Here is a 16,022-nt window from a genome sequence, read left to right on the forward strand (position 1 = left end):
AGACATAAAGTAAACTAAATGACAACATCTTCTGGCGTCTCCCTTTTATCTATGGGAATGACCTTCAGTAAAGAAAATCCAAAGGATGTTGTGCATCCATTTTGAGATATATTATTTTCATTAATGTGAATGTTTCTGAGTAATGAGGAAGTAAGACTTGGCTTAGGTTAGAAGAACAGTGCAATTACTTAATAAACCATGTGTCATGAGAATCAGGGTCAGTAGTGCATCAAAAGTTGCACTGTTTGGGAACCATCTTTGTGCCTTAGTCTTCTAATATAATCTGCTGAGGAAAATTTCTAAAAATCTGGCTTGCTTATTTGTGTGCTGATGGATTTCTGCAGTGAAGTTGGGATATGTATGAAATACAGCACAAAACTCCCACTCACTTAAGGGCATAATTAGTCACCCCAAACTGGAGATAGATTAATACTAAAGGAGAGAAACAATTAAGTTATGGCATAGTTTTGATGTAAATATGGACATTATAGTCCAAACTATAACACTTCATTTAACCAGAAATCAATGAAGCAACTCTGTGTTATAAGCAGTAGAAGAAAAAAGGACAACTGCAGGCAGAGTAAAATAAAATACACTGGGTAAAAGACTACAGGACTACAGCCTGGTTTTCAAGGCATAGAGCATAGATTTACATGAAAAATAACTTTTAAAAGCTGGAGGAAGGAGAAGAGAGGACAGAAAGGAATGCCTGACCTGCAGGTTAAGATCAATTTGTGCTCCAAGGTCAGGAACATTGGAATTCTAAGTGTTTGGTTTTGCCCACTATTTGGAGTCACTTCTTAGTTTTGTATTACAACTGACTTTCTCCAATGATAAATGTGTTTAGCTCCAGTCATTTGGTTTGTCACCAGCTGTGAGCAGGGAGAAACCGTGCTTATTGTCCAGACTAGAGACAGTTCAGCTGGGAGGCTTCTGTTCCTCCAGTTCCAATAAACAAAGTTAATTTATTCAAAGTTGAGTTGTTTTTTTTTTTAATGGAAAGGTTGTATATAGTTGGATGATTTTTATTACTAAAGATTTTAAATTTTGTCCTGAAAACTTCTGTTTTCATTTTGGCCACTGGTCTATAGAAAATCTTGATATATAACATCACAGATTAAAAAAAAATGGAAAAACCCAACCAACCAACCAACCAACCAACCAACCAACCATTATATACCACTCTTTAACTTGTCCTCTATATTGTTTTAATGAAATATTAGTACAGAAAACAGTTATTAAGTGGAAACAGTGCTGTGGGTTAGGTGGCTCAGTGCTACAGTACCACCACACTAAAAGCCCATTTTTCAGCATGAAGAAACATATTCTGCTCTGAGACTAAATGTGAGCTCTATCCCTTTGGAACAGTCCTCAGACTGTGTGCTGTACATGGCATGGTATATGATCTTGTAGGAATGTAGGAAATGGAGCCAATCCCATTTAAATAAAAAAGAAACCAGAAAACCAAAGTTTGAAGTTCAGGCTAATAGAAGTGTGGTCAATCTGAAGTAAGATTTGTCTAGTGAAAAAGACTAGTATACTTTTACTGTAGGTTTAGGTTCTTAATTTTGTAATTCACAATAATTATCACCCTATAACAATTTACACAATTCCTTTTCCTCCCGTAACCAACCCTAAATGGCACCTCTTATTTAAAACACACTTGAAACTAAAGAATAGCTTGTATTACCTCCAGCTCCATATGTTTTTCTTCTTTGTCATGGTCCTTCGATGCCTTTTCAGAATGATTACTGCAGTCTTCTAAATGACAGGTGTGCTGATATTTAGTAAGTTCATGTTTAGCTTGCTTTCTTTGGGAAACATTCCTTCTCTGAAGGCCTTTGAAAAATGCCTCATACAGTGGCAGTTCTGTAAATGTGTCATGATCACCTCTGTTATCTGCTTCTTCCTCTTCAGAAGAAAAATCATCTGCTTCTCCAGCCTCGCAAATATGGAGCTTAGTGCTGGCTTCATGTGATAAAAATTCAAAATCAGAAAATGTGATAGCACATGGTTTGTGTTCTATGACTCTGATCTCGTAATTTGCTTCTGGATTCTTGTGTGAATTTTTTCCTGTGAGGACTGGCCATTCTGTGTGCATGGGAAGGTTTAAAGGATCTTCCTTTGATGTGTGCCTTGTAGAACAGGATGATTCTTCACAAAGGTGCTTTGTCTCGGGCTGGTTGGTGGCACTGGCACGCCCTGCAGCCATGCCAAGTTGTAAGGATGTCTCATTGTGGTCCAGTAAGGATGACACAGATGGCAAGCTCAGCTCAGGTTCCAGTAATAAATTCTGAAATTCATATGGACTTGTCTGATTTTCTGTCTTTCTTTGGTATTTTTCATACTTGGCTTCCTTTGGAGTTCCCAGGCACTCAGCAGATATAAGATAAGGTGAGCCCTGTTCTTCTTCATAGATGTTAGTTTCCATTCCAATGGGTTTCATCCATCAGAGATTAAAATGACTTCATTCTTGCTTGTCTTAAGAAACATATATCTGCATATGTAGCCAGGAAATATATTCTTAGTTTTCCAAAACCATGATCACACAGTCATTATTAATGCTTGGAATCTCATATAAAAACATCTGAATCCTTTCAGCTCCTGAAAAAAAAAAAAAAAAAAAGAATGAAAACATGCTTGCAATGGAGCACACCAGCAAAAGAAACCCTGAAACTTGAAATGTCCATATAAATTTACTTCAGATTTACTTATGCAATATTTCATGTATGCAGTTTAAATGAACTTTAAACATGAGAATTTTGACTTGTTTTGCTTATAGACTAGGAAAGAAATGGCAAATGCAGAAATTTTTTTTAATTAATGACTCTAAAGTTGGTTATTGACACAACAGTTCAGAATCATTCAAAGTGATGTTAGACATATGCTTGTTATCTAAACATGCCTCTCTATTCACTGTATTTTCATTGTCTATTAAATCACTGACAACTTTTACTGCTCCGATAAAGCTACTAAAATGCCATAGGGAAGACTAAGGGACAAAACACATGGAAATGTCACAGGGAAAACACAGAAAATAATATGTCAGTACATGTGGGATTTTCTCTGTCTCAAATTCAGTGAATTGCCAGTGCAGTGCAACACCTGCCCATTTCCAAGAGATTTGAGAGGGAAAAAGAAGAGGCTAAAATAACAGAGAGCTTCAGTGCTACATCAGAGTTGGCCTTGTCTGCTTTAAAAGTCTTAGTACCCATGCTCACACCTAGGCAGGGCACCTCCAGTGCTCTGGGAGAAGGGAGCAGCTGAAGAACTGATCTCACATCACTGAGTAGCTTCTGTTCACTCATGCATGTCATTTACTTCTTGTGACAGATTGAATATTTGTAGTATTTATTTTAATGATTGTTTCAGTACTCCATCTGTGAGAGAGCAAAGCAGAACAGAAGCTTTTCAAAATAAAAAGAGAAGCTTAAGCCTTTGATATATGTGGCAAACCTGTCAGTGATGAGGAAGATGTGTCAGAAGGCAGCACTGTGCCTGTCAAAGTGGGAAGCAAGCAAAGTAAGATGCTGGCATGTGATGCGCCTGTCACTGCATGTGCCATAAACTGAGCAATGCACACCAGCTAGGCATATTTTAGTGCTGGTTAGTGTCTATTTTACTGTTACAGGCATGCCTTTGGTAATAGAAAGAATACTGTAACACATCCAGAAAATTTGGATTTATTGTATTACCTTTGTCATTTGAACTGCAGCTGTAATAGATGTGAGCATGCAGTTACACACTGTTTATGTAGATCTCCTCTCAGCTACTGATAGCTATTTAAACATCAGACATTATTGTAAACTGTCTAACCTCCTGCTGGAGTCAGTGGAGAGAGAAAAATGCTTCCAGAAGGTAAATGCTCTCACTTAGCTTGTTTACCTATTTTGATGTGAGAGAAGTCTCCATCCTGGCTTGACTGCCTAATACAAAACTACAGAAGATGTCTAGACAAAAAGCTTACACCAGTCATCCAGCCTTTAGAGGGACGAATAATGCCAAGAAGAATTTCAGCCCACAGCTGTGGTACACAATAATAATAGATTACATTATCTATGCATGAATGACAGACCTACTCCTCATTTTCTCATGTGCCTCAGGGTAGTCATCTACGCAGAATTGACTTCAGTTCCAGAAAGGGGAGAACTAGTTGAGCAAAAATGTCTTCAAAAAACAAAACACATTCCCACATTTAGATGGAATGATTGGAATAACTAACTTTTTGCATAATATCTTGTACATTGTGGGCACAGTGGAAAGGCCTCTTGCCATTTCAGGTGATTATTATCTGTGCTTTGCTATGAGCCATCACCTTTGCTTCTGAGTCCCTGACAGCCAGCACCCTGGAAGGAGCCACACTGCCACCACACAAAGCCAGCTATAAACCAAAAAGTTCTGGCTGCTCTAGCAGATTGCACAAAGGGCAGAAAAGCTTTGGCCTGGCTGCCCACATCAGGTGAGAGGGTGGGATGTGTTCACCAGCCATTGCTGCTGATGGCTGTCCTGTTCTTCAGCTGATGGTAGTTCCAGAAGAAGTAGCAGTGCTCAGGTCTCCTCCACAGACTCTTTCCCAGTCTTCACCCCTTCCTATTGTCACTCCTTCTTCCCATCCTTGGCCCATTTCCTGGGCCCTCTTTAGTTTTGGTAATGCTGCCAAGCAGGATCTGCTGTGATGACATCTGCAGAAATACATCTCTGTGTTCATAGTAACATCTCAAACATTCAGCAAAAAGTGCTCCAGAAGCAGTTACAGAAATTCACAGGATCACAGAATGGGTTGGGTTGGAGAGGACCAGAGGGGGTTATCTGGTCCAACCTCCCTCCACAAGCAGGACCATCCTGGAGCACATGGCACAGGATTGCGTCCAGACACTTGCTGAATATCAACAGTGAGGGAGAGATTCCCCAACCTCCCTGCTGCCTCCCTGACAATCTGTTCTAGTCACAGAGATTAGAACAACAGAGAATAATAAAGAAGTTATTATATAATATGGAAGTTCTACCTCATTTTTAGGTGGAACTTCCTGTGTATCACTTTCTGCCTTGTACATCAAATTCTGCAGTAGGCATGCCCAGGATAAATGAATTATATATTTTTTTATTTCTAGTACTTTAGGATGGTGCTTTAGACTCCCAAACATGAATTATCAACCAAAATATTGTATTTTTCACTATCTCTCCATATAACTCTATATTACTAGCATTTACAATCAATACCCAACTTCTTTTAAAACTTTGCTAAGTTATTTCTCTCAAATGAGTTTTGGTTTTTACAGGATATGATGTAAACCTGTAATTTTTACAGTTTAATTGCAAAAATCATGAAAGAGCTTTTTCTGTTTACTGGATTTGCTATTCTATTGTATTCTTTTTTTTTTTCCTGGGATGAGACTGGAACGAATCAAGTACTCAGAAGCAGGCTGGTTTTGTGCAAGTATGGCAAGAAATCTCTGAGGAGGAAGTGGTGAGAAGAATGTCAGTTTGCCCTTGTTCACCCTGTGCAACATTATCTTTTTACTCAATCTAGCAATGACTATGAAAAACCCCACACTTTAATGCATAGTATTGAATTCCATATTTATAAAGAGTGACACATAGACATTTCTAGCTCCTAAAAATGGAGCAATCTTGGCAAAGCAGAGAATTTAGAAATCCTACCCATAGCAAAATTTGTAACTCAGAGTGCTCTGAATGTTCAGAGCTAAATCTGTACATGTCACAAAAGGCCTCTAAGACAGTCCTGCAAAAGAATGTAATTCCCAGCACAATGATGAATGTATACACATACAAGTCCTGAAAACCAGTAATCTTTCTGGAAAGGTCTTCAAGGCTTTATAAATAGGGAGATTGCTTTCGTCTGCATATGTAATTCTAAATATATACTGTAGCATTAGCTCCACTGGTAGAAGCTAGTGTAGATGAGGATATGGAATAATGAAAGTATATGTAGGTTTTTCAACTAAAAAGATAATTCAGAGGTAACTGTCCAATCAGAACTCCAAGAAGCATTAGTAAGAACAAAAACATTATAAAGCAACACACAGGATTATTTTTTTGTGAAATTAAATGTGAAATGCATATCTGAGTGTAGCAACTTCAGCTGTTCACACACATGAGTTTAAAACTTACAAATAGAATGTTGTTTATTAATGAAAACTCCTTACAAATCAGCAATGAATTAATACAGATTTTTGATACGCCAAAAGTGGCATGCCATGGAAGGGAAGTTCTCATATGGTCTGGCACATGCAAGTGTGTATGTGAAGCCTCACAGATCAGTTTCTGTGTATCATGCTCTACTGGGTTGACTCCCCTTTGCCTGAAATCAAATTATCATGATTTATTTTGTGGCATTACTCTAACAGCAAGTGTCCTAAAACAGTTTTTCAAACATGGCTTAAATTAGTACATTTCAATACTCATTATGTATTTTGGCATTACAGAGCATGTGATTATATGTAACTTTTTCAATTTAAATTCAATTTAAATCTGAACTGACATAGTAAACCAGCAAATCAAGTCCTTATCTTGGCTGGAACAGTGCACCACTCATCTAAAATAAAAAGTTTCTACCTCTCAGGCCCTAGTGCATTTTTTTCCCTTTCACAATGACTTTGCTTAGTATTTTCTATTGACTTATACAATATTCCCCTGAAAAACTAAGCAAACAAGGCAGGAGAATGCGAGACACATAGACTAAGAGAAAATGACGAGATTAGGATTTTTTCCTGATGATTATTTTACCTGTTTTGCAAGGTAACCCCATATTTTTCAATTCTGTTAATTTCCATAAGCATAACAACAGGAACTGTGTGAGTAGCCAAAAGATCCTCCAAGCATTGGGGCAGAACAGAAAAAGAAGTGAGCAGATCCTTAACAAAAGACATTTCAGCTTCCTCGCTGCACAAGAACTCTGTCAACAGAAATATGTGTGAGAATCCCTGGGGCAAAAACAGCCTTCTGAAGGCAGTGGCCGAATTATTCACAGAAAATGACAGAAAAAAAGGAGAGGGGAAGGAAAAAAAATAAAAAGAGAGAGTAAAAGCATGCTTCATAGGATCACCAGGCACTTCTAAAAATACAACATGACCTCATTCTTCACATTATGCCAGACCTTAACATCGTGCTTTGCTTTATCACCTGGAGCACCTGGAGTCAGGTTCCCACTGCTCGAGTTTGGATGCTGTCAGATTTTGAAAAGGTAGGCAGTAAAATGCCTTTTAATGTAGTATAAAGGCAGTGTAAAGCAGTACCAAAATTAGCTTTCTTGTCACTTGCAAATGTTAATGATTTTTTGCCTATGTTTCATCAAGACCTGCATTTGCTGCCAAAGCTTTACAAGTCTTTCCTTTTATATATATTAATAGAATCATAGCTTGCAGACAGACTTCTGCATACACTGCAAACTGTAGTTGCAGTGCAAGTTACTGGACACATGAGCCTCTGAATGTGATTATAAATCAGTTATTTGCAAATCTAACCTGGAAAGGAGAAGGATGTATTGTCACTGGAGTTATAGTTAAATTTTGGAAATGTTTCTCTATATTGCTTTTAAACAGAGCAAAAAGCAAAAATGAAAATGCTGCAATACCCTTCCACTCCTGTAATGGATGTATGCATGTACTCAGGCTTGTAGCTGTAGATTAGGTTTCTCACCTTGAGATATCCTTGAGGGACACTTGTGTATCTTGGCACAGATGCTGCCACATCTACTTCCATTCTGACTCATTTCAGCAAGTGAAGGAGGTGGCACTGAGGTGCTGGTATCTCTTACACCTCATGCTCCTGATTGCCTTCACTGAAGTTAAGCAGTATTTTATTAAGCAACAAATTTGGCATAGTTATGAATGAGTTAGTCAGCGAATGAAGCGACATCTTGAGGCAACCATTTTTCAGGAATTACTTTATGTGACAGTTTGGTGAGGGTTGTCTCAGTTCAGAAGTGCTCATTATCCCAGGACAGCTGCACTACCCGGTCTGTCTACTACCAGCTTTGCCATCACTGCCTCCACCTCCACTGCGTCTGAAGCTCATTCTCATTGCCAAGGAAAATAAAATATCTTCTCAAATGCAATAAAATAAAATAATAAAGAGACACTTTGTTAATTTAATAGTGCTTACATTTATGTTTGTCTTAGGTGCAACTGTTGGTGGCAGATGTGCTGTTTTCCAAGCAGCCTCTTAACAAGCACAGCAATGTCAGCAATTCATTTACAGCTGGACCTACTTGCAGTATAGGAGGAAAGATTGCTATGAGAGGAGTTGCTGACACACTTTGTGCTATTAGCTGAGCCTGAGGTTGAGTTTAACCCAGCACAGGCACTATCATCCTGCCAGTATGCTGACTCAATTTATTTCTGCCTAAACCAGCATTTCCAAAGGCACCGTCATTGACACCTTACAGCACATGGTAATTGCAAATAAAGTGAGAAATACACTCTGCAATACGACTGTTGTCCTTTCTAAGAGCTTAGATCCATGGGCAGTGTTTATTTCTAGTTAGTTTATATAAAGTGGGCCTTGATTTTGCAAACCTTTCTGCTCTGTGCAGCCTGTGAATAGCATGATTACAATCCTGAGCAAAACCAAATGGCAGGAATGTGTGAGCAGCAGTACAGTGTCTTCAAAGAGTAAGATCTGTCTTTCCTTCTTCCAATAGGCACCTTTTACCACTGCATTCAATGTGTTACTTTTGTATTCCCTGTCCTGCCTCATGTACCTTGTCTTACATCAATCTCCTGATGAGATATTGGCCAGAGGTTGTTGGATGGACTACATGCTTTTAGAGGGCAATTTTGAATGATTTAAGAGCACACTCTGAATTGCTTGAGAAATTAAACCTGATGTAAAGATAGAATACTTTGGCTTTGTTTTTATATGGGCAGTGCAATCAATGTGGAACAGGAAGAATGGCCAGCCGTACATGGACACTGTTCATAAACGCAAGGTCCAAATGAACCAACACCTGATAAATGTTTTTAAAATAACACTGGGTAAACCACATAAGGAAAAAAAAGTCTGTGTCCTTTAGGCTGATGAGCTTCACATTGGTGAGATCCCAGGTTTTTGTCTAAGCTGCCAGTCCACACCAAAGTCAGGAAACATCGTTTCTGCAAGCAAAGACGCACAGGCATGAGCTGCTTCTCCTTCCTGTTCCTTCAGCTTTTAAAGTGAATTCCATCATATGTGTTCATGGGATGCTCAAGGGACTTTTGGAAATTGATCTTCATTTTGTGCAAGTGGAAAGAAGCTGGAAGGAACAATTTTATCTTTTTTTTCATATTGGGTGATGTCAATGATAACATTTACTTACATAACACAGTTCTATTAATATATTTTTATTTTTAAGCTCCTGAAAGAGAAATGATGTAAGACAACCACTTCTCACTCTACAAGTTAGGTAAATAACAAGCAGCTTGCTTTTAGTTTGTTTTTTTTTTTTTTTTTTTCTTTTTAGCTCTTTTCTATTCAAAATTGTTTATCAACAAAAAAATTATCTTTCTCAGCCTGCAAGTGTCTTCAAAAATTATACATATCCTTCTGAGAAATTGCTGCTGAACCTGTGGCACCAACTAGCAGCCAAAAGAAGTTATTTTGGTAATTCACAGGGACAAGAACTGGTATGGTCTGGTTTTGTATGGTTCATGACTCCCTAAAATGAAAGAAATTAAGTACTTTAAATTTATTTCCCTTTTTGAAAAAGAAAAACAAATCACGGTCTTCAGTGCTTTCATGATAAAGTATCAGTTCATATTAATTTCAGTTTTAACCATTATTATCCACAATCTGCATATAAGGAATTGCAGATTGCTATGACCACACAGACAGCAGAAGAGTTGTAAGCTGGAATCAAAATTTCTCTATCACTAAAGCATTGTCTTAATCACTTTGCATCTTCCGTCTGTCAAAAATGTTTTATTTACTGATTGTCATGATTGAATTTACACAAAGAACATAAGAGATTGAGGCTTCATCAGGCATCATGAGTGAAGATCAGCACTTGCTTTCATAGGATGAACTCTTCTTGATAATATTGTTTATGGAAGAGAGTTGCATTTCATTAGAAATACGTACCCTTTTACCTCTGATTCTCTTAAACAGGGATAAAAAGATAATCTTAAGCAACCCCCTATACCACTCCAAGCTTCTGATTTTCTAATAATCTATTAAATTCTCCCCAACAGCTCCAACACCCTTCAGTAACTCTTAAATGCAGTGCTTCTGCTTCAGGCTTCCTTTACACCCACAAGTTCAGTTTCAAGTTCTGGTCCTGATCTTCAAAATAATCTTGAAGCCTTGACTCTTGCCTCAGCACGCTCTGTCCTTGCCACCTTGGCCATGGCCCACACAGGGGTGAAAGCCTGGTGCAGGGGAAGAGATGCCCCAGCAGGGGCTACTGCACTCATTGCAGGAGAAACCACATAAAAATATGTCTCTCTTGCTGCTTTCTGAGTGAAGCACAGAGAGAAAAATAACTCACAGGACACTGGTGTTTGAGATAAGAATTGCCTCAGTTGCTCTGAAACCAGCCAGTCTAGAGAGTGGGAAGCAGCCAGCCCCTGCCCAAGTACATTAATCCTGATCACAAGACATGATTGTTTCTGATACCTAAGCCAGATGGCTGAATACCTGAAGGAAAACCAGGTAAATTCAGCTGCCTAAACATAGGTTTCTAATGTCCTTTGAGACATCCTAAACTAACCCACTTGGCCTCAGCTGGCAGCTCAGAGAGGTGCAAATCTCCAACTCCTCTGGCATACCTGCTGCATGGATGTCATGGGACAGCAGGGCATCTCAGGGGCACTGCTTGGCACCTGCAGGTAGGCACTTGTTTAGGCAGATGAATTGCACTTTTAGATTCCTCAGCAGGCTATTCAAAGAATTTAACTTCAGGCACCTAATTTTGATGACTAACTTAGCTTTCTTAGTTAAGAGCCCTAATCTCTCCTTTCCCTATACAAAAAGCCTGCATTCTTAATGTATGCGCCTCGATTCAGCTGGCATAAGTACTGTGTTGCTTCCAAAAAAAGGTGTGTTAGTCTTGTGATTGAGCAAAGAAGCTGCTGTAGGAATCCAAATTGATAAAAATTGTCAGCAGCTCCCTGCTGCTTAAGGACCTGTTTCTGTGCTGCAGTTATTGGGGAAACTTTCAAGGCTAGATCAGAACATACTCAGAAAACAAACAAGAACAAGCACTTTAGTGCCAGGTTTGTGGCACTTCAGATCCCCAGGTTTGCACTCCTATCAGTCTTATAAAGTTTCTGCAGTGTTTTGGCAACATGCTACATTTCTCAGTTGAAATACGTTGCTTAATGCAAGACTAGTAAACAGCTTGAATAGGCAGGGCTTTGATTTATGAACTGCATCAATATGGTAATGAGCATGTTGGCTGGGCAATTAGTTTTAAATTGTATAGGCTCACACCAGCTTTTGTTATTATGAGTACAAAGGTTTGTCAGAGTACTTCTGAGTTCAGTATTTCAGAATCCTCTGGTGTCTTTATGCCTATTGGACCAGAACTGAAGCAAATTAAAGCCTCTGCTACAACTTCTGAATCTAATACCACTAAACCATGTGTATGAAAATATCAGCAGTGAATAGATTAAATAGATGCATCCATTTTAAATGCTACTTTGCATGCTTTTTTTTTTCCAGTCTAAGGTGGGCTTTGATCTCCAGCAATGTCTTTATCACCCTCTCTAATCAGTGTCTGTAATGAATGCTAAAGAAATAGTGACCCTGCAATAAATGTCAATTACTACAAAGGCCGTGCTGCAGGGCAGCCCCTCCTCTCAAGTCCTGCTGGGTCCATGAGATATAAATGAGCAGCACGGGAGGACTGTCTCAGCTGCAATGAAGACCAGTTATTTCAGAGGGAGCAAAAGTTATTTTAGAGGAACCTCCTGTGATCCCTATCTCTATGTGCAGAAACACCAAAATGAATCTCATTCAGTTTTCATCAAGCAACACTTTTTGATATAAGGACTCCTCCTTCAAAACCAACCTATATTTGATGGATAACCCATGCATTTTTGTTTAATCAAAAAACCAAAACAAAATAAAAAAGAATATTTATGTTGGGAGATATTTACTCCTTTTGATTAATTTTCAAAGCTTTCAGAAGAAATAAGTGTTTGAGCATAAAGTGCTCAGATGAATACTTCAATATTTTCAGCCTTTCTAACTCTTGCCCTCCGTGTGATTGTTAAAATTATATTGTTAAGTATTCAGTTAATTTGACAGAATCTCATAGTTCTTTCAAATTCTTCTATTTGGGGGGGTAAGCTTTGTTTTGTATTTTTTTTTCCTAAATAAACCAGGCAAAGGCAAAACATCCAGCAACACTTAATGACAGCTGCTTTAGAGATGTTCAAATTTTATTTAGGTACAAAAGGAAGTGTTTCTTAAGCCAAGGTCCATATTTGAGGCCTGAGTAGCTATTTTGAACAAATTCCCTCTTTGCTTTCTAGGTTATTTCTTCTCCTGTTATTTGAGATCTTCCAATAATTAGTTACAGTCATCTGTTTTCCAGTCACAGTTCTTTAATTCCAAATTTCTACTTAGGCTGATTTCTTGTTTTGCTTGCTAAATTAGAGAGATTTATTACCATAAATCAGATGTTCTTTCCCCATAGAATGGGTTACATTTTTATTGAATAACAGCGCTCCTTTTTGGATAAACTCAAACATTTCAAGTGGTTTGACAAATATAGTCTAAAAATATCTGAACTAGCTCTAAGCCTGCTAGCCCAGGTCTCACAAATAATGAAGCAGTGGAGCTGAGGCACACTGCTGTGATACCCCTTTTTGGGGGGTATCCAAAGAGTAACTCAGGTCTTTACAAGATACCTGCAATAACTGTATGCCAAGTTCAGAGGTCATCTTTGAAGCTATTCCCTGGAGCTTTCATAAGTTTGGTTTCTTATGCTCCTTTTTGGTTTCTTATGCTACTTTTTGAGACTTCCTCAGATTTTCTCCACCTGTGACATCTTTCCTCTATGCAGACTGAAACTGCCTGGGGTGTTTCCACATGACTTTATGGAACAAAATGGCAAATAAGTACCCATCATGAAAAATTATGCAATCCACTAGAGAATGCTCCTAGAAATTTTAAAGGGTCTGCTACACCTGAAGTGTAGTCCACAAAAAAAGAAAAGTTGTTTTGTGGGGTTTTTTCCCAAAAAATAAAAGTAATTTGGAGTAGAAAAAAATACCTGAAATGCTTTATATACAGCCCAACAGCTATATAAAGCAAAAGTGCAGGATAATTATTCCTTAATTTTTTCTAGTTTTCTTTTCCTATATAAGGTATTTATTTCCAACCATTAAAAGTAAAACCAAAAGATAAGTAGAAATCTTAATCAAATGGGATGTCAATTTCATAGCAGGATGAAGCTCACACAAACATGAAATTAATTTAATCTGATTTCCATGGAAATGTGGAATTGTTGCAAATTCTGTTACTGAGTCCCTTAAACAAGCTGAATAGTTATGTCCAGGTTCCACACAGCATACAAGTGTTAAATCAAATGATTAACATCTTTCCTTGGCCAGGCAAGAGCCTCTGAAACTTAATTCAAATAAATGATCTCTGACAGAGATCATTTGTTTCACCTTAATTTTTATAAGTAAAAAGTTTGTGTTAATGTAAGAGAGATTTTCTTTCCTTCAGAATGCTGAAAGTCATTTATTCAGATATCAGAGAGAAGCAAAATTAGTCATTTTTTCCCCTTTGTGACAAGAAAAAAGACTAGTTGCTTTGTCTGAGTTTTAGAAGTGCCACAAATTCAGTTTCAATCTTCTTTCATTAAAAATGCGATGTGTTCATCTGTGCACATTGCATGTCCCTTTACAGAGACCCTCTTAGGACTGAGGATGCCTGTGCCATCTTAGTGGGAGCTGAGGAGTTGAATATCAGTTTTTCATGAAGCTCAGACACTAAATCATAGCAGTCTAAAGTGTTGGTGTATATTTGTAATGCTAGAAATAAAGTCTTATTTTAACACTGAGAAATAACCACCACATTGGTAATATTAAGTTTAAAAATATAAAAAGAAGTAAATATTTGATGGTTTATTACCTCTCTGCTCAAAAAAAAACGTACAACAAATGCTCAAAGTTTAAGCACTCAGTGCCTTCCTACCCTAATGTTCCAAACAGCTTAAGGCTAAAGTTTTTGATGTTTTTATCACTAAATATATGAGGAGGCTTGATCTTCAAAAAGCTACAGGCCTTTCCTTTCGTAAAATGTGAGCCACTTCTAAAGCTCGTTTCTCCAAAGGGAAAATGTGTCTGGCAGTAAACACTCTGACTTTAAAACTTCAAGCTCTCTCTGGCTTTTTAAAAAATACATGTCTTCATCCCCACTGTTTTCAAAAGAAGCTTAAAAATGGTAAAGGACTATAACTAATGCAACTTTGGCTCCCCAAGCCAAAGTGCTGACAGGGCAAAGCAGCTGCATGAAATACAGACTTCCCTGCACACCCCATCCAGGCATAAATTGCAAACCGCCCACAGCAGGCAGAGTGGCCATGACAAGGGACCAGCAATGGCACTGCCTCTGGCCACCCACACCAGGGCACTTACTGCTGACAGGTTGTTCTCTGCCACCTCTCTCCCTGTTAAAACTGCAGTAAATGAACAGTTTTTATGCTTTTTGCTGCTGGGGAAACATGGAATTGGTCTTGTTCATCTCTCATCACCAGAAGTTATGTGAACACGTGGCAGTGCCTGCAGCCACAAAGGCACCATGGATTATTAACCACAGGGCTGCATTGCTTTAGTCAAGCCACACTTTGCAAGATGATGCCCAAAAGCAGTGAAAAGCAGAGTTACTTTTAGTGTTTTCTGGGGGAAAACAGAGCCCTGTGTAGAGACAATGCAAGGATGCACAGTAAGGAGAAAATTAGCTGTGCCACTTCCCAAAAAATATGTCCTCAAGGCTCAACAAGCCCTGGAAGAACCTCTGACCTCAATAAATAGGCTGCATGATAGCAAATAAATGGACAAATGAAGACTTGTAATAATTTAAAATTTCAGTTGCTCCAGCAGACAAAATTAACTACCGTGATCAGAGTCAGATTATGTATAAATATAGAGAAAATTATAACACCACTCTAAAATTGCTTATATTCACAGCTTAACATACTTATTAACCTTTTCCCATTGCATTTCAGCATATTGATATTCTTAAAACATAACGTCTCGTATGCTAATGCAATATTTGCACATATGCAAATACTCAGGCAAGGACTCTGCTTATGAGACAACCTGGGCTGTACTCCCCATGTGTTTGCTGTAATGCGCTTCTGTCATCCCTTTAAATCAGTGGGAAGGCTGTAGTGATTTTATATTGCTAGGAGTGTCCATTGCAGTGAGAGATTGACGAGTACCAGACTGAGAGCTGGTTGACACACCTTTACCTTGCTCCTGCTGAAAATGTATATTACCACATGGATTTTAATGACTTATCCCTACCATTCTGTAGCCTGGGATTTCCTGCTGCACCCTGCCCATGAGACGGGCAGACAAGGATGTGGCAATACAGGAAAGGCAATGGTGAAACAAGACATGGTTATCTTTGACTGCTTCTCTGTGAGTTATTTACATCTAATTGTGCAATTTTGCAAAAGGTTCAGTTTCCCTTTAATTTGGCTGCAGTACCAACCTGGCAACATCACAATTTCAGTAAATTCTTGTCATAGATGACCTTCAGCTAAGTAAAGAAATGTTAGCTTGCATAAACAATTCCAAAGATATTTGAAAGTATCCTAAATAAACACCATACCTGTGAGGGTACAGGCAAGTAGAAGGTTTTATGAGCTTCTGCCTGAAATACTGTTGAGTTTCCTCAGAGCAAGATGCAGAGTGCCATTGAGTTTACCTGCCATGTGTTTACTGCTACAAAGCCTCCTTACCCCACCCTATTTCCCTGTGCAATGTAGATATATGGAAAAACAGAAGTATCCACCTTTCATTGGCATCTTTCAGGCTGAAGACATTGTCAGTACTGTGTGTGTC

General features: G+C 38.4%; 1 protein-coding gene across 2 annotated transcripts in view; it reads right to left on the reverse strand.

Annotated features, from left to right (window-relative positions):
* Positions 1–16,022, reverse strand: part of STARD13 (StAR related lipid transfer domain containing 13) — a 285,136-nt gene that overhangs the window by 238,688 nt on the left and 30,426 nt on the right. For both annotated transcript variants that reach the window (XM_058800467.1, XM_058800466.1), the window contains exon 2: positions 1,691–2,604. In XM_058800467.1, the coding sequence (XP_058656450.1) occupies positions 1,691–2,446 (756 nt within the window). In that variant the 5' untranslated portion in view covers positions 2,447–2,604. The remainder of the gene's footprint in view (positions 1–1,690; positions 2,605–16,022) is intronic.

Source organism: Ammospiza caudacuta, chromosome 2 (genome assembly GCF_027887145.1).
Source record: "Ammospiza caudacuta isolate bAmmCau1 chromosome 2, bAmmCau1.pri, whole genome shotgun sequence".
NCBI lineage: Eukaryota > Metazoa > Chordata > Aves > Passeriformes > Passerellidae > Ammospiza > Ammospiza caudacuta.